Consider the following 24,581-nt stretch of genomic DNA (forward strand, 5'->3'; position numbering starts at 1 on the left):
AATAATAAATTAAAGATGCTTTGATGGTGTTATCAAGTCTTTCAGAGAACGGAAAAAAATTCTGTAAGATTTAACTTTACTGAGCTGATCCATACATGCTGCATTAAAAATACCTCACACAATTTGTAATTTGATGTAATTATATGATACATGCGTGAATACAATCTGTATAAATGTACAAATATTAAAAAATATATTATACTTAAATCCTAAACTTAAGGATTTAAGATCAAATTTAACACATCATAACAGTCTTGTGAAAAGGGTCCATTCAAGCAACTCCAGTTGATTCCAGCTCAAACTTAGTAGCTTATCGATGATTCAGATCTGATTTATTCAGATCTGTTGGACTGATTTAAAACATCCAATTCAAAACATTGGGGGGGGGGGGGGGAAATACCTTTTCATTCTTGCATATAACAGTCTTTTCTTTGTAGTAACGCTGTCAAATATAAAACATGAAATGGTTTTGCAGCATGATTCAAAAGTTTTGATACATTTGCCGAACTAGTAGCTTATCTTCTCTTATGAAATAGTATTTTCTTAAAATAGCAAATAGTTTGAAGCAAATGACCATAGATTAACCATGGCATATTTGTAAAAATTGTTGTACAAATAGTATCTCCGCACACAGAAACATGGTTAAATTTATGCTCATTTAAAGCCATGGTCATTTTTTGCACAGAAATTTGGACAATTTTTTTAACAACTCTACTGTTTTTCACTTCTAAGGAGATAATCTGAGACAAAACGGAGATGAGCTTAGTATATGATAGAAAATTACATAAAAAAAAAAGAGGGGGAAAAAAAGAGATCTGCAGTGTCTGGAAAAAAAATAGCTGAGTTACACTGAAGAGACCATGAAAAGATATTTACTACTTTGTTGTTCAAAAAGGACAAATGGGACTTATATAATCACTAAATAAGCAAAGTGCAGCTTTCTAAAAAGCTTCTAGAGACATTGGCCCCAAGTTTTATCAGAGGCATCGTATAGGCAAGATAGTAAATTACAGAACAAGAATTGTGTATCCTCCCCTTAGACCTTACTTTGCATAGAAAGATGAGAACTCAATTGACCAAACAGTTCACAATAAAAATGACGGTCTAAACAAACACACTCGTTTGAATGAGACAGACAGTTGGGCTTTTTGGTGTTTTAATCCAAAGTTGAAGCAAACCAAGACATAAGTACAGCAGTTAAACATTAAAAACAGGACATACACCTGCCTTTCCCTGTTAGTATTAAATGTGGGAATTCAAGTCTGTTTTTCAACTTGGCTGATACTGTAGTCTTGCTTTGAGAAACAAATGCATGAAGGAAGGGGAAGCTCCTACAAAGTGACAATTACAAAGAATTGCAGACAGAAAGATGCATTGTGTGCAAGGGCACTGAAGTCATTTGGGAGTATACTGACATTGCATGTTCAACATCGTGGGAATTAAAATCATCCTTAAAAAGAGTCAATCGCACAACAAATATGAATATACAGTTTAAAAAAAAAGACTATATAGAAAAAATAAAACAAGACAACCTTTCAGCATACATCCATCAGTGCAGCTAAAATCAGTACATTGGATGCGTAGGATTCCCTGTATCCCCTAAACATTTCCAGAACTCGAAGAATCAAGTCAAAGGGGGCATTTCTTTGTTCCTTTATCAAACACCTGGTACCTATAAGCAGCTCCCATTCAAACACTTACTGCATGGTAGGCATGGAAAACGAACAACACTAACAAATATACACTGGCATTGTGAAGATACAAATGAACAACCATCACCTACACAGAGAGCCCAATTCATCATTCATTTTACACTTAAAAAAATACAAACGGGCTTCGTCTACTGTGGTGGCTATGTCTACTGATTATTTTCCTAGGAATCTGGATATTAAAATGCCAGAGAAAGGGCTAACATTCTTTAAAAATCTCTGATGAAAATCTAGCTGGAAACAAATATGCATAGAATCCATTCAAGGCAAATCATTGTGCACTCAAAACCGTGTGCAATAAGCATATCATCAAGCATGAACTAAGCCAAAACAATTCGCTGGACTGGCTTTCCATGATAAGCCTGATCGAATGCCAATGTGAAATCAGGGTAATATGATTTTTCTTTCTTTTTCTGATGACAGAGTAAGGCTAATTGGATCTAAAGCTCAAAAATGATCTTATATTTTTTACTTGACAGGACCCAGAACAATACTGACAGACAGTAAAGAACAGAGCGCGTCTACATTCAGAGTCATTAAAAAATAGACTTTCATCCAGACACTGTACTGCAGCGTCTATTGGAACTAGACTTTCTTCAAGAGCATTGAAGTGCTGAAAAGCTCATGTAATGAAGAATGAACAGGCAAGCTAGCATTACGCGTAGGCTCCTCAGAACTTGACCACAAGGAAGAAAACCAAACAACCATTCTACTACTGAGAAACTTACTTTACAAGCTGCCCAGTGGCTAAGAATGGGACGTTAAAACAAACAGTGGTAATTGTGTGTGAAACTTATGAACTCATGTACCAATGGCTTATGATTAAAACAAAAGGACAGAAAAAGGAAAAATAAAATGCAAAAGAAGGGTAGCAACTTCTGATTACCCACTGAACACCATGTGAAAAACAGTACGTGAACATTTTAAGGAGCAAATTAGTGGATGTTGGCTGCTTCACAAAATGTACAGTCTTGTATGAGAACTGTACAGCCCCTTTCTTTTGGTAGCACAGTGATGTTTTAATTACAGAGATTGAGTGATTAAAAGGAAATATTAAAAAATAAACTAATTTAAACTCCACTGAGTTATTGCTTTCTTAAACTGAACTTTTTAACACAAAATGTGTGTGTGTGTGCATGTGCGAACGTGTCCTTAGCAAGCAGGAGTCTCGTTTTCAGGAGCTACGGTGGTTTTCTTTCTCCTCTTTATCAGCAGCGGATTGGTCGAGTCTTCAATCCTCTTGATTTTGATTTGCTCATAGTCGACTCTCATTGTCGCCAAGGCACTAGTCATTTCCTCCTGTAGAGCACAGACATGAACATTAAAGAGACATTTATGATGGGTTTCGAAAATAACCGTCCATACAGTGTGTAACACAGCTTTAAGTGAATGAAAACAAAAAAAAAAAAATTGTTTAAATGATTTGATCTTATTTCAAAATTTTTGACGTTTCGTTGTGGTGTCTCATCAAAACATTGCCCTGCCTGCTTGTTGTATGCATAGACCCAGGAAAACTCGAACCCCTCCTTCCTAAAACCAAGGCAGGGAGGGGTTTTGCGCTCAGTTTCACGTTAATTCGGACATACAAAGAGAATATGCGTGGGATTCCGCGTACGCTGCGTTTCATACATCTGAATTTTTTACTGCATACGCACATTTACAGCTTTGTGCGTTCGCAATGTTTTAGCATGAATTCAACGCAAGTCTTCATACATGAGGCCCCAGGTCGTCAGACCAATAACCACATATTAGCGTCCGTGAAAGAAGGCATGGTTTCCACTACATTCATTCCACCACGGCGGGGCGCCATGCCAAAATTGATCCCGCCACGGCTACATTACAGCTTCATTCATTCAAAACATTCAGTCGTGTTTTTTAATAGCAGATTATAATCGCACCAAAACGTATTAAAAGGTAAGTGAATTATAACAGTGCAAACTTTTCTCTAACCGTAGTAGTCATTTGTTTAACTCTTTAAGCTTACATGCTGACTGACAGGTGCGTAATGTGTGAGGCCAGCAAACACAACGTATAGCCGTTTCACTTTACTCCAGGACGCATTAATACCACTCTGTAGGCCTATTGGAGACATTCATAAATATTCCTAGCAAATCTAATAAATGTTGGCGATATACTTATTACATAAACACACTAAATCGCACTTCAGCACTGTTTATTTGAGCGTATATTTGAGGGGGCGTGCATGAAGTTTTCGCAAAGAGATTCGCATGCTTGTAGGCTATTACATAAATGCAATCTCGACTTCTAATACTGCGCACACAACATTTGTCATTGAAAAAACGCCACAGGTAGTTAGTATATCTATGTAAAAAAGACCTGCCACCAAAGCTGGAAAAAATCCTAGAGGAAACACTGGAAGGGTTAGAAAAATTAATCACTGAACAAATAAATGCATAATTTAAAGACAATGAAAGAGTTTTTTTGATCTTGCGTGCTTATCAGCCTCCAATACCCAAACTGTGAGCTTTTATAAAGCATAATAGGGACATTTAAAGTTTTATATACTGAGCGAGACCTCACCTTGACATCTTCCCATGTGTCTTTCTCTTCTTTCAAAACACGGCTGGTGTGTAGGGGTGTCTGTGGAACCTCCATTGATTGCTAAAGAACCATATAAAAATGGTGAGGTAAATATAATGCACAAAGGAATCCCATATGTTTAGACAGCAGAGTGGCCATTAAATAATTTGTTTTGACACTCACGTTGATCCAAGGGTGGTTCATAAACTCTGTTATGGTCATCCTCTGTGTCGGCTCTGTTTTCAGTAATGTTCTGATGAGCTGCTTGGCTATAAATAAGAAGAATGAGTCATTCAAATCTATGATCATTCTTAGAAATGTGCAAAACTTCAATACTTGAGATAACAGCATTCTAGGAACGGATTCTCAAGTTTCTTTCAGAAAACAGGAACTTGACATATACCTTCCTCTGACACTTCCGACCACTCAGGATTTGGAAACTCGTACTGTCCCATTCGGATTCGTTTCTTCATACCAGGGGATATTGCCAATCCATGATTAGAATAGAAAGGAGGGTAACCGCAGAGCCTGGAGGTTAAATAAAGTGAGAATTGAGCTCTATCAGACACACTTTCTACGGTCAGGAGTGAGAAAACCATTTAAACGAACACCCAGACAGAAAAAAAATGATCCAACCAAGCACAAAACACGAGACAAATTCACTTACAGAATATACATGATGACACCCAAAGACCACATGTCACAGGACTTGTCATACTTTTCTGGACCAAGCACCTCTGGGGCTATAACATGGAAAAGATGAAAATACTTAACAATGGAAAAGTTTCATGAGTGGGAACAAATCTAAGTACTGACACATTTTGATATTCTTACCAACATAATAAGGAGTATAGCAGGGTGTGGCCAGAGAGTTGTGTGTTGTGGTCTCCTTTGCAAATCCGAAGTCTGTCAGTTTGAGAAGGGCGTTTGGCCTTTTAGAGGTATATAAAAGGTTCTCTGGCTGCAAAGTGAGTTTTCAGACATAATCAGTTAAGGCAAAATCAGGTGCTATCATTTCAACGGTAGTCATTGTAAAACTCATACCTTGACGTCTCTGTGTGCGATGTTTATCGCGTGTAAATACTGAATGGCCTCTCCTATGCTCTTCATAATATCAGAAGCCTCTGTACAGACAACAAACAAATTGGTAAAAAAAATTATTAATTAATAAATTATTGGCCTAATAATCATTTTGGCATTTCTAAACGTGTATACACACTCATAAGCCTCGCAAAATTATGCCAAGGTCAGACTGCACGATTTTTTTTAAAGTATTTGTGTCATGATGTTTTCCCACTTCATGACTATCTGGGGTAGCGTTCCATCGCTGCTGTGTTTACACTGCAAGAAGGATCGGCGACAGGGGGTTTCACACTGCATGACTTTAAAATAGGAAGAATCGTCGACAACTTTGTCTTGGTCCGCAAACTACATCTCACAACCAAACACACGTGAGAAGTGACATGGGAACAACGCAAGGTCACATAGTATATATTTTGTTATTAACTACATAATGGTAAAGAAACCTTTACTGGGGTAAAATTTAAAAAATATATAATAATAATAATAAAAAAGTACTTATTTTGCTCACCTGGGTTTAAAGGGAATTAGCAATTTGTTCTTTTTCGACCCGGTTGTGGTTTTGCTTAGATAATTCAAACAGACACAGGTGCGCCAGCCAACCTTTTACTAGTTTTTCCTCCATTTCTTGGGTCCAAATAAACTGAAAATCAGCGCTTTTAACTTCTCCCTCAACCTCCCGCTGGCCTGCAGATACCCATACTAGTGGATGCTGCTCTCTGATGACTGTAGGTAATCGCCGAAGTTATTTTCCATCAGAACACATTTCAGATGGCATGATTTATAATCGACAAGCTCCAGATACTTCGCATGCCAAATATCTCACAGGCGTCAGCAACTCATCTGCGATTCTCTCAGATCGCGTCTTTGATGGTTCATACTGTGTGATTACTACTCCCGTGAATGAGAACTGATTTGCCTATGATTTCAGGCATTTGTCTGCGATTTCTCAAAACCTCCCGGCGAGTCAAAAACGGGGCTAAAATCATGCAGTCTGAACTCAGCATTAGGGAATAGAAAACAACAGTAACCTCTCTCAGTGAATGCCTGGTCCCCTCTATCCTGGATCCGACTGAAGAGCTCACCGCCGTCCATACTACAAAACACACACAAAAACAAAACAATCAGCTGGCATCTCACAAAGATTGGATTGCTGGAGATAATTAAATATTTAGCTTATTAACCTGTTGGCTATTAAGAAAAGAAAGAATGACCCAGGTTATCCTTCCAGGGTTTCTGCAGGTTTCACCAAATCAAATTTAAGACATTTTAAGACCTTTTAAAGACCATGAAGAATGAAAATTCAGACTTTTTTTAGGACTAAACGCTTTTTTTTTTTTTAAATGGCCAAGCAGAAAAAAATATGTACTTGCCCTATCAAAAAACTAATTCTTATTAGTTATTACTTATATTTTATATTTATAATATACTTTAAACAATCTGTCAAAACAAGCAGAGAATAGCTGTATACAAAAACTCTTTGAAAACTAAATGTATGCACAACAGACTGTTATCATTTTAGTTATAAATGTAGTTTGGCTAAATGTTTTATTGAGATATATTGTTGGTGATTGGATAAGTGCTGGATCGATTGGGTAGCTTTTACATTCATTCATTTTCCTTTGACTTTCGCCACAGCAGAATACTCTGTGCAGAATACAACTACTCTGACATATGTTTTACGCAGCAGATGCCCGTAAAGGTATAAACAAAGTAAAAAATTAAGACCAGTTTCAAATCATTTAAGACTTACAAGACAATAATTCGGTGAATTTAAGAATTGTGATTTTGAAACTTAAGACATTTTAGGACTTTAAGACTCTGCAGACACCCTGCCTTCTCTGAAATTAAATAAATGCCGAGAGTGGGCAAGGAGAACCAGCTTAACTTCCTGGTTTGTTTGTGTTTGTAATGTAACACTAATAATAATAACAACAATATGAATAATAATAACAACAACAACAATGATAATACTGTAATAATAATAAAACATCTGACAAGTAGCAGCATGCTCACCTCAACTTCAGAGGACTTAAAACAGAAACACAACAAGCAGCTGTGGTAAGTTTTCTCCTAAAAGCAGAGTACTAAAAGTAGATTTCTTATTGCAGTCTGCCAGATATGTACGTGCTGACCCTGCACTGAAAACTGACTAGATCAAACACATCTAAAACCACATAATGGGGGGATCTTTTAACCTTTGTCCCCATGTAAATCACTGTGGTTATCATCATTTCCGATTACACACAAACCACTACAATGTGTGCAAGTCGGGTGAGCTTCATTTCTTGAAAACTTGCCAGTTGCCAGAAATTAGTTCAGTGGGCTTAGACTCATCATCATCAGACAGGAAGACCAGGTAAGAATGAAAAAAAAATGGTTACAGAGTAAAAGCATCTTGCATAGTTAAGACTCTAATGTACTCAAAAGTTTATTTAGCCTACTTAATGTGACATTAGCGCCTCTGTTTATTGCAATAGTTAAGCATATTGCGTGAGGGTGCAAACTACGCACATACAAAAGAATTATGCGGTTCTATCTCCTCAAAGAGCCACGGCATGAGGAGAGTTTCATTTCTACAGTTCACCTAGAACTGCAGTAAGTTTCACGTGAAACCAAACGTCTGACAGAAATAGAAAAAAAAAAAAAAACGCACTACGAGTTTGTCTGAGAAATCCTAACTCACGGTAAAATAGAGGCTATGAACAACCACAACACTGTTTTACCGCTTTCAATCTCGCTAACCCCCATACGTTTTGCATCCCATCGATAGTCTGATATACATGGTAGCTGAATGCTTACAAAAAAAAAGTGTTAAAATGAAGTGTCGATTGTGAAAAGCATGAAGGTTTTTGTAGAAACCAACAAGGCAAATTTGCAAAAACAACTATGTGTAGTTTTTCTTAGAAATGCCATATTTGTAGCTGAACATAAGTGTTGGCATTTTCCACCACAGCACCTCCCATACACTCAGTTTTGATGACCTGTAGATCTTATTTCCTGTGTGCAGAGTAGCTGTTTTTCTTGTAATCCATTCATGATCTTCTGTAGTCTGTATGTTATGATAATATAAGAAGTTACAGATCTACAATGACTACTAGAGCTCGTCTCTGGAGTCTCCTTTCTAGGCAAAGAATAAATGGTTTCTTAAGAAATACTACTACACTTCCCCTGTTGAGTCTCTTGCATCAAAATGATGCATGAAATATTGCATCAATGATGAATCCCCATCACTCCTGATAAAAGAATTTCTTAGACTGTTTATTCATTGTATTGTCAATTTTGTACATATATAAACAGTGTTCCAATTTGCTTGTAAAGAGCCCAAATTGGATAAACTACATTTGAAAAATAATTAAGACTAACACTTTGCTTGACATAGGTATTCATAAGATGGTCATGAAACCTTTATAAATCAAAACATGTCATTAATACGAATATGAATTAGATGTTTGCATGCTTATGACAACAGTTATAACTAGAGCTGGGCGATATGGCAAAAAAAATCACGATAATTTCTCTCATATCGGTCAATATTGATAATTATCACGATAAATGTCAAATCTTTATATCTATCAATTTTACAGGATTTTCTGCATGCCAATCGCTTTGTGCAGCTGATTTAACATTTTGTGAAATGTTTAGCTGTCTGACAATATAAATAAAAAGATAATAAACAAAAAAAAAAACCAATCTTAATTCAGCATTTACGGTTTAAGTTTTCAACAACCAAAGACATTACCTACAAGTTATTGGATATTATTGTTGAACATCAGAAAAAAAAAAACAAGTTTGGTATAGTAAAAGGTGTGAGAGAATTTTCAGTTTTGAATGAACTCTCCTACTTGTACATGTGTAAAGACAAAGTTGAATCTAATCTAATCTAATCAATGCCTCAGTTTGTCACGAGGGCCATGAATGAAATGTTCCTGAATGAAAGTGAAATTGCCGAACTGCAGACAAAGCCGAAATATTCTAAATGAAACAGCTGAAATTTCATGTAACTCTGAAGGAAATGTGGATCGTATGGTGACGCAATAACGTTAATCGAATTATGTGCTATAACATAAGATCAAATAAGATAAAAGATCATGAAAGGAACATTCAAAAAGCAACTAAACACCTTAATCATATTCAGTCTTATTCAGATTAAGGAAATTCATTTGATTACTGATGTCCATGTAAACGTAGTCACTGATACAACAGACATTTTTGTGCTTGGTCTGTTTCCAGGTTTCACATGATGCCATGAATTCAGAGATACTCTTCTGCTGAGATTAGTAGTTATTGTGTTTCTGGTCATTCTCCACTGACCTCCTCAAAGAGCCACCTTTACGTACAGAAATGCCACTCAGTGTAAATTCTCTCTTTCTTGCACTATTCTCTGTAAACCACAGAAATTATGTGCGAGTGTGGGGGAAAGATAAAAAACTAAATAAAAAATTTACAAGGGATGCAAGATATGAAATTTTTTAATCAATAATGATAACAGATAACCAAGTCTTTCTAATGGCAAATTCCGATTATCAATAAGTCCTATTTTTACATTATAAGGTTTATATAAACTTCAGTTTCAGCAGCTCTGGCTAAACTATAGGAAAAAACAATAGAATTGTGATTGGGCCTTAGAACCTTCTAGTGTCGTATATAGACAATAACCCATCGTTCTAACTCACTATCCATCGCATTTGTCCTATCTTCATCAGGGGTTGCCAAAAGTGGAATGATCTGTCTCCACTAATCTGGACGATATATAAAATCTTGAAAAAGCTCTACTTTGAAAGTAATGCTTATCTTCAAAGTTTTTAAAATAAACCATTTTAACTGAAACCTAGCTGCAGGCGAGTGGTGATAAAACATGAACACATTGAGATTTAAGAAAATACTTTGTTTTTCAATTGTAAAGCAGAAGCTTGGTTGTTTATTTTGATGTACAATAAGGCAGTGCATATTTGAAATATACTTGTGGTATTAGCCTGATTGAAACACACCGTATACCCACAGCACATAAATGGTCAACTAGATGCGGCAAAAAATAAATAAATAAATAATAAATAAATATATTTTAATTTTGTTGTTATACATCTTTTCTTCTCAATTGGTAAAAGTTATTTTAAAAAGGCTGTTGAAATAAAAGAAATCCACTATTTCTCTTTTATGCTTTTTAGGAGCCATGTCTGCCCACTGACAGGTAAAGGCTGCTATCTCTCTCTCTAAAGTTGCTTTGATGGCATGACAAAGTACAGCATTTTAGTTATGTATAAAGTGTGTAATATATTAACTTCATTAAATTTATAAAAAATATAGCAAATAACAGAAAAATGAATAAAAATATACATTATTGCTAATAAATGATAAGTAGTAGAATAAAAAGTGTAGATTATTTAAATAAGGCAAATTAGTTGATTGGCTAATTCTAATGGTGTACGATTTTTTTGCAGCCAGTATATTTTGTTCTCTACGAGTTTATAGTAAAGTTTATCGGAGTCGTTTATAAAATGATTAATCAATCATTTAATGTTTCTTTCGCATCTGTGCGCATACAGTCAGCTGCAAAAAGGAAATGCAAAAACACATACAAATAATGGCAACTTTAGAAAGCGAAAGTAAAACCAGAATGCCAGAAATTTTACTGGATTCAGAAACTACGGTCGGACACATTTAGTCACAAAAGGCGCTTCTCTGTGGGTCTGCAGAGCATGTGATGTGCGAGTGTTGACTGTTCTCGCACACACAAAACCAGCAGTAGGAAACGTTCAGAGCGAGAGAAGATTTTCCACTGGTTAATGGATCGCGAATGTTTCTTGGACGATAATAATATTAGGATGATAATATTAGTATTATTCACGTGTCATATACTTGGGGTGGCCGTTGATATACCTGGGAGGCCCGCCCAACTAAAGTCTATTTGTGGGAAGCACTGTAAGGTCATATTCACAGCAAAAATATCTTAAGGGTCGTCAAATTGAGGTGAAAATCTTCAGAAATGCTGGTGGTGGCTGTCAACTAAAAAAAAAAAAAAAGTGCAGGGACAGAGTAAAGAACCAACTGAAGAGGTGTGCCTAATGATGTAGCTAGTAAGTATATAGCCAAGTGCTAACTGACACACAACTATTCTCCAGAAAACTGTCATTTTCAACAAAAGATTTGAAAATTATGAATGTCCCTGAAATCTAAAGATAAAATCCACTCATTAAACACTTTCAACCATCTTAGAACAAAAAAAGTTGAGTAAAAAAAAAAAAAAAATGAATCCTTTCCTAAAAGCCTAGAAGTTCACATAAACTCATATCTGCTGATGAGCAATGGTGACAGGTCTGACTTTACAAAACGATCGGTAAAGAAAATGTTCGAGTCAGCTCATGTGACGCACCAAGGGAAGTCAAATCAAAGAAATGGAAACAGGAAGGTGTGATTTCTGCTCCTCACATCATCATATCTGATACAATCAAGGTGTGCGAATTCAGGTTCAAAGCACATCACTTTGATGTTTTAGTGAAACCACTCTTTTCAACTGGCCAAATCATGTTGAAACTAGACAAGATAGTGACATACATTAACATACAGAAGAGAATACTCAGCATAAAACTAGTGCCAAATAATGCTCTGCCGTGCAAATAGTATGCATTCAGTTCAAGCTCAAGGGAGATATACAGTACATGTGCATATATGCGGTCATTTAGCTTGCTTTGATGTTAGACTGCATCTTACGAGAATCACATTCACTTTCTAGAAATGCTATACTAGAGTATATTGTATACCCTAGTTTAATGGTATATATAACATGTGGTGTAAAAAGTAACTAATTACCAATATTCAAATTACTATTTAAAAAGTGTACTTTCACTTGAATACATTTTAGTGCTGCATCAGTACTTTTGCTATTTTCCTATAACCTACAGTCACTATAATGTTTATTATATTAGTATTTCTATTACCTTTTACATAGCAAACACATAATGAAATGAACATAACTGTATTGTAAACTTCAATATGCTACAAAATGATTTAATCTTTCAAGCAAACAGGGACTCAGACTCATCCAAGAAGCTCCATGTGCAAATCTCATATGTACAAAATCCATCACAATATTACATCTAATTCATAATGCCCACCAAAGGATATTGCCATTAAAAGAATGCTAGTCTTTAGTCTAATGTGTTATCTCTGAAAGATTCAGCAGTTAAAATTTCGATTAAGGGTGCTTTCACACCTGTAGATCGATTGTTTTGTTTCAAAAAGGGGATTAAAATTGTTACAATGTTGCACTTTGTTCTTTATGCGGTTCACTTTCACATGATAACGTTTCTAAACGGACCAAAACAAGACACATGCGAGTAAACTCTTGTCACATTGGTAAGAGTTACGCAGTTTATTTTTCAGAGCTCAGCTGTCATATGTCCTTATTTTTAATTATGACGATAAGCAATAAGACACGAGCGAAAAGTTGCACTTTAATTTAGAATGGTGACACCCACAGACATCATTACCAAATATAAAGTACTTGAAATGAAACATTTACCAATAGGAAGGATGACATTGCACCCTACTCATAATTCTCTTTTCATTTAGCCTTATATGCCTATTAAATATCCATAATACACTGTTATATATCCTGGTTCGCTAGTTTGTTGGATCATACTGGTTTGTCACTACAATCGATCCGCTCCAGAGTTTGTTTCAATCGAGCCAAGACCACCTTATTCAGACGATCTCAGACCGTTGCTTTGTCGTAGATCAGAGCACGATTACTGGATTCACATATGCCAAATGAACCTGGGCAATCGAGACAGGTTCACTGGGCAATCGAGACAGGTTCCGAAACAGATGTCTAGGTGTGAAAGCGCCCTAAAATTTAGCAACCCAAAAGTCTTAAAGCAGAAAATCACGATGGAGGTGTTTGTTTGGCCAATTTTTGTCTGACAAATCAGAGCAATCTGGATTTTTCAGAAAAAGAGTGTTGCTTTTCAGGATTTTTTTGTCAGATGTTTTAACCACAACATTTATGAAAGATTTATAACAGTGATGCAAAGATCGCAGGTGGATTAGATCAAGCATTAATGCAAACAATAACTACTTTCTCTAAAGGATGAATGTGTTTAAAACATTTTTTATATCTGGCAGACAGGCACAGATAGCCAGAATGGCATTTAAAAAAAAAAAAAAGATGGGGGCGAGGGTCATCACAAGAGCAGAAATGGCATGAGCTTCTCCATTCTTAAAAGCATCAGAGTTCTGTGTTCACGCATCCTTCAGAGTTCATTCTTGGTAACCTGGCAAGACTGTCTGTTCTCTGCATTCTAAATGAGAAACAGGCAAACTAGTTTCTATGTGTTGCAATGATGGCACCAGCGATATTCCTATTAAAGTCTAAAGGGTGTAATAATGCCTGTGTGTTTATTTTAATAAAATACAGGCAAATCTGGACAAAGCCAAATTTTATTTTATAAATAAATGTATCATAGAAAAGCCCATCATGGTATCTATTTTCTGTTGTACAATATATTGCACCAAAATAATTGCAATAAATGATATTATTATAATTTTAAGACCATTTGTACGTCACTCATTACATAATGCCAGAATGACAATATAATTGCATCACAATGCAAGTACACTTCCAAAAAACACATATTGCTTTCTTAAGAATATTTTATTCAATTACAGTCAATTGAAAACGCATAGGCCTCCTTTATTAGGGCACAATGAATTCTGGGACTTCAATAGAGTCTGCATCGATGTGTCCTTGATATCAAGAACACATCCAGGAACTTTCACGCGTCCTCCGTTCTTGCAGTCTTAAGTTTTGGAACTGAAAACTTTGGCAATTGAGGATGAAGTTACACGAGAATGCAAGATCGCTGTTGAACGCACATTAAGAAACAGCCAAGAAAATAGTATCACATGACCTCTTTCAAATTATTTCAAAGCATTCTGGGTTTATATGTAAAAATCAAAAACAATGTTAGAGTTGGCAAATTCCACTGAGTGTTACAGTTAATAACAAATCTATAGATAGCTGTGGAAACATGACACTTTCCACTTTCAAAGCAGTACCTGAACTCTAAATCAAACCAGTAGTTTACAATTTAGGTAGTCTATTGCAGACTTAACCAAAACATTATTATTTTGCGTCAAAATACAAGAGCCCGCAATCACGCAACTAGCATTCTGATTGCAGCAGGGACTGTCCCAATGAAGCAACCTGTCTTCTGCTACCTTGCTGGCAAGAAGAGGTTCCAAGTAGTATTCATGTTTGAAGTGTGGGAAAAAAAGCAGCATCTGATTACGCAACTATACATAGCCTATATGAAGGAGAGGTCACCACCCTGGTGTGGTACGTCATCAGACAGGGGACTTTTCAATTCACTCCAACATGAAAGGGGTACATAGGTGTATTCGCGCTTTACCGTAAATAACATCCAAACACCTGCTGGTAAACTATTTACACATATGAGGCACTGAAACCTCAGCAAAACATTACAAATGACTTGAGGGGCTGTGTAAAAGAGTATCTAAATGAATCAAGGTCTTCATGACAATGCAAATCAGGACATACAAACAAAATGCGATCATGATACAAATGTCAAGTCATTATGTTGCTCATAAAACGTCTACTCCAATTGTAATTGGCCAAATGTCAGCAATGAAACAGCAAAATTGATTCAATATCACCTTCCCATAATGATGACATCTTTATATAAAACACTGTGTCTCACATTCTTTAACTCACATTTCTGGTATACTTTAACTTAAATCACTGGCATTTAAACTGGCCACATAGTTTTACATCTAGTTGTACATTACCAAGACGATATGATAAAGTAAATAAAGATGAAACCAGATAATAAAACTGAAAAGAAGTTACCATGGAGCAAAGAATCTAATCTAGGTTTGCTAAAGGTGTAATGTTTTTGAATGGAAGGATCATTCACAGAATTGCAAATTGCTTATAAAATGGAAAGCCGTTTGAAAAAGGAAGTAAACCAATGAACATAAAAAAAAATGGCATTTTGATGTCTGTACTGAAGATACAGAAGGTGATGATGACTCACCACTCCATTACAATAAGAAGGCACTTCCTGTTTTGGTAGAGATTCTCATAGACGTCAATAATTTTGACGATATGGGTACAGGACGAGGCCCGCCAGTGCAGCTCCACCTCTCGTCTAGCTTTTGGGCAGTCGTGAAGCATCTGAAAGACAGGATGAAAAAGCAGCTCAGTAAAGTAGCCATGGCAATGATCATATTCACAGCATTAACGTTTATGGCAAAGCATTTATTAACAGAATAAAATCACAAAAGATCATGAATGAGAAAAAAAAAGGAAATTTAGAGCATTTCTAAAAAAAATTAAATGAAAGGTTTTACATATTTACATTTTTTATTTTTAGACACTCAATACCAATGAAGGGATGGTTCTTCCCAAAAATGAACATTTATTCAATTGATTCACCCTTAAGCGGTTTCAAACGTTTATTTTATAAAGTTTCTTTCTTCTGTTAAACTTAAAAGAAAATATTTAGGCAAAACTGAAATCCAGTAACCAATGACTTCCATAGGAAGTAGGAAGAACAAATACAATGGACACAGGTTTCCAGCTTTGTTCAAAATATGTTCTCTTGTGTTCAACAGACGAAAGAAAATCATGAAGGTTTGGAACAAGTGTAAGGCAAGTAAATGATGACAGAATTTAACTATTCTTTTAAGAAATCAATATTTGGAGAAATTTGACTGTTGATCACAACAAAAAGAAAAGATCCTGATTATTTGTAATTTGGAGAAAATGTTATAGACCTTTATAGAATAAAACAAATACTAACATTCATAAGATACCTTCTAGATCTAGCAAATGCAGGAGAGCAACATTAAGTGGCAGCGGGAAGTGGAAGTGATTTACTGTTTCTAGAGTTTTGCCTCCCTCTATGGGCAACATTGAATCATTGCCATTTTAAATTCTATACTCTTGGGCTGGTGTATGCTTTACAGTTTAGTCTGTGAATCAATGCCTTAAATTGGCATATTTACAGCATTAGTACTTAGCCAAGTAACAAAAACCTGGTCTTATTTTCAATCATAGCACTTGTTTTTATGAATGATTAGTGTATATAAGGGAAGAGATTGGGTGATTTATTTACACAAAAGTCAAAGTATCCAATGACTCTTTCTAATTTGATCAGATTCTACATTGTAAGAAATTAACGGTAATTACAATGTTTAAAAAAACTTTAAACCAGGTTACAGATTTTTACTGTAGGATTTTAAGTAAATTTCCTTAAAAATATGGTTAATAACCAAAAATGGACTTTCCCAGAATACACCTGGACACTTTTGATGTATCTTTATTGACTTTACTATGACTTTCCTCTTTAGTTCGTTTTCTTTTCTCATCAGTGACGTATATTAGAGTTTTTCCTAATGTATAATGTTGATAAATAATGTTTATTGCATTATTTTAATTTTGTGAGTGTTAGCTGTTGTGTGAATGACACTGAGCAGCTTCTATATATTTGCATGTCTGTTTATAAGTTTACGATGAGCTTCAGGTTCATCATACCACTTTCTCACGGACCATCACAGCTGCCATTATTTCACAGATTTTTTAAACAGTGTAGTCTACTATGCTTCAATGAGATTATAGTGATATCAATTAGATGTGAGAGTACCATACACCATGTACTGTACTCTGTTTAATTATACAAATCTTTTCAAATGTGACATGAGTGACATATTATATGCCTTTGGAAGCCATTTCCACATATCCCACTTTTTGGTATTTAACTGAAATCAAATAGGCCATCATTTTGCCCAAACATAAACATTCTGAGAAAATACATAAATGCCCATTCATTATAAGTTTTATAAAGTTGTCCTTTTAAAAATATACTACCATAAATGTTGCAAAATAGAGCCACTTGCATTTAAACAACCAACTTCTATTTCACAACCCTGGAAAACGAAGCAGTTTTATAAGTGGTAAGAGCATTCCGTCTTTGTAAATGTCAAATATAGACTCAAAATCCCTAGAACAGATGGAAATGTCACTGATGGCAGCATCTATGGATTAGCTGTAATAATAAATAACCTTCTTTCAACTTGCTGAAAGAGATATCTGGAGCATAAAGTGAATAGAGCAGTGCAGACTTTTTTTTTTAATAATCTTGATTTTAGGATGTTATGGGGGTTCTAAATATATTAAGACACATTTCCGTCCCAGAGCAAAAGCATGACAGTCCTCTTTGTGTGACATGCTTATTAACCAATAGATTGAGCGGAGCTTCATCGGTTCAAAAATAACAGTTTCAAAAAAATCAGTTCAGGAATAACAGTTCAAAGGTTGCACGAGTCAGAATTTGGCTTAAAATAGGACACAAACAAATGCCCAGTGTATGCCCAAACTTAGTCCCAGAGTGCCAGAGAGGGGAAGGAGCGAAACTAACCAGGACAGGACTGAACATCCCTGGTCTAAAAAATATATATATACAAATTAAATAAAAATGGATGTAGTGGTAAAAAAGCATTTGTTTTAACACTGGCTGAATGCATCCAGCATTTTATTATTTTGCAATGTACTGTGACAAGCGCAGCATAAAACCATATGACCAAAGTCATAGTTGGCTGATTACAAATCAAAATTGTAGTTACCATCAACATTCATTGCATTTGCCTGCATAACTGCTCACTTGTAGTCTGCATAAGATCAGTTTGCCAATTCAACAGTATTTGTGCATTTTTTTAAAAAATTATGTTGAGCAAGTAAGAGAAAGATTCTGAATGGAATCTGAACAACTGATGCTTCCGATCATAGATGATACATTCCGATCACACAAAACACATAATTCACTGAGTATAAAAAGCACATGAATGCTGAAAACTGAAGTGTTAAACATATAATTCATTTAAATCCAGATATGTTCTTCCCTCCTGAAAACACACAAACAGTAGGCCACTATTAAAGGCATGCTGTCCTGCAGCACACAGATATGTATGACAAGCACTGGAAAGAATGCCTTTGGGGGGGGGGGTTCGATGTTAGACGTTCACTCGTGTCCTGATAGCCAGCTTAGAGGTCTCAGGATTCCTCTCTTCACACACAGCCCACATCAACCCTGTGAAATTTCATGTACTCACACCAGCCTACAGGGTCTAAACAGCAGAGATAAATCAGAACTTTTGTGTGCCTCTAGCCAAATATACATGAATGTGATCCAGACCAAACTTCATCAATGTGAAAAGCTGGGTATCACAAATGTAAACAAAGAAAAGCAAAACTGTGACAATGCAGACACATCTAATGTCACCCACATACAGCACAACAGACACCAGCAAGGACAAAGCTCCTCTCTCACCAAAGACCTCAAGGTGGCATTTCACAAATGCACAGCAGAACAAGCGATTTTGTTGTTCCTAGCCTCAACTCGACAAACCTGAATGACTCCACTTTTACTTCAACTACTGTCATTTCAAAAACCATAATAAATGTTTTGACATTTGATGGTATTTTAAGCTACATATAACAAGACCTTTATTTTTTGTAATGGCTACTTAAATATGAAGTCTAGATTCTCGCTATGATAAAGCTTATTTGATGTTTAAAAGGGTGAGACAAAACCTTGCTTTTATTATTATTATTATTATTATTATTATTATTATTATTATTATTATTATTATTATTACTACTACTACTACTATAGAATTTAGGATCACACAATATTTCATTTACTGAAATCATCTTATCTCGATTCCTCATGACTTCTAACTAGGGGTGTAACGGATCGCAGTTGAGCCGTGATTCGTACGAATCAACCCACAATTCGGAATACACAAGACCCTCGAATTAGGCCAATAATTTTGACTCTTTTTAACTTGTAGATTGATTAATGCTAAATTTGTAACGATCACAGAGAGATCACCTCTAAAAAGTTGTGGTAGGTTATTCGGGATGTGGTGGGTTTCTTAGGTTATTAAAGGTGTTTTCTGTTACTACATGTTTAGCCTGCATTAATGCATTCAGTGTAAGCTGCACGATTAATCATTAAAAGATCTGGATCTCAAACCCACTCAATAAATAATAAATGACGTTGATTTGCATAGGTTTATTAATCCTTCGAATTACTGCATTCAAATCTGTGTTTGAAAATCACAGAAATCAAGATAGAGATTCATTCATTGTTTAGTCTTTTGAGTTAGTTATGAAGTAGCAAACAGTCAAATAACATAGAAATACTGGGATAACAGTTTATAGTTTAGATAAAACCACTGATGTTTGAGGTAAAGATTTAAATCACTGTCATATGCATTTAACAACACTCAAAAAGGAAAGTTATAGGCAGCAATTACATTTACAACAAGCCATCAAAAATATGCCACTGAACAATTCATCACAATTAATACATATAGCAATGAAACGAAGTTCTATGAGTGAATAACAGAATCTTTTATTGAATATGAGACTAAAAATCTATATTGGTTGTACAAATTATAACATTAGATTTATACATTTAGCGTTATCAACAACAGTAGAAGTAACTGATTATTTCTTCATTTTTATTTTTAATAAAATTACAGGTTCTAAGTTCTGTTTGTTAAAACCAAAAGTTTCTTGCAGTGCTGTTTTTGTAATAAATGGAAAACAAATTACATTTGTCTCCAGCCCTTTTTGCTCATCCAAAAATGGTCCAATCCGTGACTAAATTAATATTATATTATATTTTATATAACAAAATATTTATATCTACAAAGATTGAAAACATGAGTGCATAAACAATAGGTTTATCTGCACTAAAAATATTATGTTCAAAGTATAATTATATGATATTAATGACATCAATAAACCGACATGAATTTTGGATTAAAATAATGTAGCATCTTGATGATGAAAACAATGATTCACTTATGCTAATTTAAAAGAAAATATGATGGGTGAAGGATACCGTGTGTAGCTCTCCTGTCTAAAAGACTTGTCCTAAGAGAGATTAATAAGAATCCAGTTCCAACCAGAAATCACGACATGTGGCTGTTTTTAATTAACTACAAACCTTGTAACATTTCAGAGAGCCATACACAGACTGTGCTGAGCTTATGCAAGACAAGAAACGGTGCCAGGTTTCTGAAAACACTTTAGGTATTGTATCCAGATCTGAAATAAAGCTCGGTCTGGTAAGGTGAGACATTTCATTGTTCAAGCGACACATGTAATTATACGCGGAGCTGACGAGACTAATTATTGCCATCACTGGTCTATCGCCCACTTTTTGTGAAGACCAAAAAAATGCTTGAAATATCACAAACAACAAAATTTCCCTTAAACGCTACAAGTGAGAGGTGACTTAAGCAGACATAAAAGACGAACAGTCCACTAAAAAATAAGTAACACTGTTTTTAACAGCTACTCCCACTATAACACTATTGATATAAATACAATAACATTGACGCAAGTTGGCTTCTAAAGGCTTGTTAAATCATTTGTGAAGACTACTATTTAACATTGCATTGCCATGGAGTCAAGTTAAAGAGTATGCAAGCCGTGATTGCGCAAATAAAGGAACGGTGGAAGGAAGTGCGTCATAAAGGGTCTGAAGGTGCACTAGGTGCATGTAGCTTGCGTCACAGAAACAGATTTGAAGGGCAGCCACCTGTCCAGACTGAATGCAACTGGAACATCTATATTAGACTCTAGTGACTAAGATATTAAATGTCATTAACAAATCTGGCATGTATCATTTTGAGTGACAGGACGGAAAAGACATATGGCAGGTGGCACGAGCTTTGTTTTGCATATGAAGGGGGATATGAGAGAAGGGGTGGCGTCAAGTGTGGTGTCGTGCGAGGGGGGAGGGTGTTGGTTTTCTCCAATGAAACATGTGGCGGGGCAGAGTGTGCTCCAATTTCACTGCCAAACCCCAAAGCACCCTTGATATCCTGCTAACGTCCTGACAGCAAACAACAACCAGCTTAGACTTCAACATACACAAACACAAATAAACGTGACACCAACAGCGTCACATGGGCACAATGTTTAGAATAAACACACAGAACTCATCATGGTATTTTTATAATTTATAATAGGTTCACTTGTAATCTAAATTACTTTTGCTTTCAAAGTCATTTGAGTTTAGTTCAGCACTGCTTACCAAATATGTTTACATAAAGCGATAGAATTCAGAAAGCACAGGTAATCTATATTCTTCATGCATCTGCTTGTGTGCGTCAACATTTCCAGGTATGTTAGTTCAACAAATACCTGACCTCAGTGTTAACATGTAACATCTTGATGATCAAAATGTATAAACCAGCTAAAATGAAACTTAAAATGTATCATAACTTACAAAGAATTGAACCAAGAATTACTTTTTCAGGCCAATACGATGAAATTTTAATTAAAAGCAATGTAGCTTTGGACCTGATAAGTCAAAATTTTCAGAAATCGAAATAAGAAATAGACAATTTCTCCAAAAAAGAATTAATAATAAAGGAAAAATCATTCAGGTTTGAAACAACTTGAGACAAACATGTTTTAGTAAAAATAATTTCCAATTAATTTAAGTAATGAAATGTATTAAACAAAATACATTTTATAGGAAGCCTACAAATAATGATTTATAGCAGTTAAGATGAAAAACATGGAGAGAAATTGTGGAATTAAAACTCTAAATATATTATTATTAATAATAATAATAATAATAATAATAATAATAATAATAATAATAATAATAATAATAATAATTGTACTGGCCCAATACCCCCATAAGTGGTTCCGTTCTCTCATAAGCTGGAATTGAATAACTTTTGCATAGATTTTGATCAAGACATTTTTCTTTTTTCCTATGATTACTGACATTTGCAGAAACCACCTAAATTAATTACAGCAACCTAGACCACACAGAACCAAATCTGAGTTTACACACCAAAAAAAAAAAAAAAGAAAGAAAAAAAACTCTTTTTTTTTGGAGGGGTTTATTATAACAGACAACATATACAATTGTTTTAAATCACTGTCAAAAATGTTTTACGAAAATTCAAAGAGTTTTCTTGAAAATAATACCAAACTTGGTATTTGGTAAGCTCTTAAATTTGGGCAGGCGAAATCCAGGTGGAAAGGCCAGAATAGCACCTGACTTTAAGAGGTTAAAAGACCATTTTAAGACCATAATGAATGACTTTTCAGACTTACACAAGGCTAAACGTAGTGCTGGGCGATATGGGCAAAAAATCATTTCCCAGTATCTTTAGGAGGAATGACGGTATAGGATATATATCTGATATGTTATACTAAAACTTTATTAAACATTTTTTGAGCAAAATATAATTCAAACACAGGAGTTTCCGTCCCTGTTTACAAATAAACAGCTGCACACTTTCACTTTTAATATGATAGGACAGTAGAGATTTCAGACAGGAAAGCAATGGGAGCAGAGAGAGGGAAAGGATCGGCAAAGAACCTCGAGCCGGTAATCGAACTCAGGTTGCCGTGAGCAAGTCTCTGTTATCGCTCGTTTCCACTGACTGGTACAGTACGGGTCATCTTTATCAGGCTTGCGTTTCCACTGCCAAAGGTACCCTTTTGGTGGGCGTGGTGTATGACAAAGTTTCAGTCGACGTCATTCTCGCTCGAATAAATGTCTACAGTAAAGCTGTACAGGTCACTTACATATCATATGAAAAGCACTTCTCACAAAACAGATGCTTTATACACATAAATACGTGTGTAGAAATCTTTATTACTAACTTTTCTATGAACAAGTTGATTATAACTGCAGATCAATGACAGTGCAAAATAGCCTACTGTAACGTCTGTAATTATATTAAAGAACTAAATAAATGAACATATATAAACTCATACCACCCTATACAGTCTCCGATATGTTACCAACTACAGAAGAACTACAAACAGCAGACATTTCGTCTGTATTTAGGTTAAAAAACAACACAAAATATAGCCCACAGTCAGTGAAAACCTCTTATCTGTGTCTGTAATCTTCAGCAGCACATGCAGCCTCTGTTAGAGAGTAATTCCATCATTCCCAGTTCATAATAGTCCAAAAGTTGAAGATAATAGTTATACATGGCAGTTTGTTGCTGAAAAATAATGTGCTCCTTTTTTCCGGCTTCTTCTTTGCTTTTTCGCGCTTCACTCTCGCGTTTGTCAGTGTCTGACAGGATTGGGTTTCAAAAGCATGTCAATAATCAAGCGCAGGTTATTATCATCATCTCAAGAAGTTTGTTATTTCAGATACAGAAGCATGGAAAACGCAAGGAAGAAAGCGAAACTGCTCGCACGACAGACTGCCTCATAAAAAACTACGAGGCACAGGGTAGATTCTGCTCTACTCCATGGCTTTGTGGCTGTTTGTCAAGTCGACGACAAGGTTTGTTTGAGCCCAGATCGGCCATGGCTCGTTATTATATGTATATATCATTCCGCTGTAATGTCTCGGCTCGTCAGCTGTGTATTTCAAACATGGCGGGTATTTTGTTTTCATTCTGGCTTGTGGCATAAGCGAGTGACGTATCTCTGTAAACCAATAGCGTTCAGCTGCGCGTCTAGCTCCGCCTTTTGGTACCCTTTTTCGTGTTTGGTACCCTTCTGAAAGGGTGCCGAAAAAGTGGTACGGTATGGTTCAGTACACGTTTTGACAGTGGAAACGCCTATAAAAGCATACCAAACCGAACCGTACCACTCAGTGGAAACGGGCCATTATATATCAGCGAACAGAACCACTAGGCCAGAGATGTCAATCTTAATTCCTGATGGGCGGCAGCCCTGCACAGTTTAATTCCAACCCAGCTGATTAATTAAACACAGCTGATCAAACTAATTAAGTCTTTCAGTCTTGTTTGAAACCTACGTGTGTTGAAGCAGGGCTGGAACTAAACTGTACAGGGCTGCGGCCTCCAGGAACTGAGTTTGACATCCCTGCACTAGGCTATTGACGACGACTTAAGACTTTTTAAGACCACACAGACAGCGGGTCTGCACTTTGGTTACATATTTTGCCAATTTATCCAGGTTCTTCAAAATTTATTTATTTCGCACATTGCTGAAAAAGCGACTTTTTTAGGGCAGCTCTGGAGAGGAAGTTCATGTGTTACGTCTATATAATCCAACAACAGATGCTAAAAACAACTCTAGTTGGGTTCCATGATATGTTATTGTCACTAAAACATAATGTAAGCTGGAATCTTCTATTGCATTATGCTGATCAATCACTCACATCTCTGTACTGTTAAGCGTGTACACTATATCCACAA

General features: G+C 35.6%; 1 protein-coding gene across 1 annotated transcript in view; it reads right to left on the minus strand.

The window, feature by feature from the left end:
• Positions 1-1,139: 1,139 nt before the first annotated feature.
• The window catches only part of mapkapk2a (MAPK activated protein kinase 2a), a 46,897-nt gene continuing 23,455 nt past the window's right edge, over positions 1,140-24,581 (minus strand). Inside the window, exons 2-10 of the mRNA XM_056468157.1 lie at positions 15,386-15,525; positions 6,362-6,426; positions 5,295-5,374; positions 5,085-5,211; positions 4,918-4,993; positions 4,654-4,778; positions 4,434-4,519; positions 4,251-4,331; positions 1,140-3,008 (exon numbers count right to left, since the gene is read on the minus strand). Of these exons, the coding sequence (XP_056324132.1) occupies positions 2,862-3,008; positions 4,251-4,331; positions 4,434-4,519; positions 4,654-4,778; positions 4,918-4,993; positions 5,085-5,211; positions 5,295-5,374; positions 6,362-6,426; positions 15,386-15,525 (927 nt within the window). The 3' untranslated portion in view covers positions 1,140-2,861. The remainder of the gene's footprint in view (positions 3,009-4,250; positions 4,332-4,433; positions 4,520-4,653; positions 4,779-4,917; positions 4,994-5,084; positions 5,212-5,294; positions 5,375-6,361; positions 6,427-15,385; positions 15,526-24,581) is intronic.

This window comes from Danio aesculapii, chromosome 11, assembly GCF_903798145.1.
Source record: "Danio aesculapii chromosome 11, fDanAes4.1, whole genome shotgun sequence".
NCBI lineage: Eukaryota > Metazoa > Chordata > Actinopteri > Cypriniformes > Danionidae > Danio > Danio aesculapii.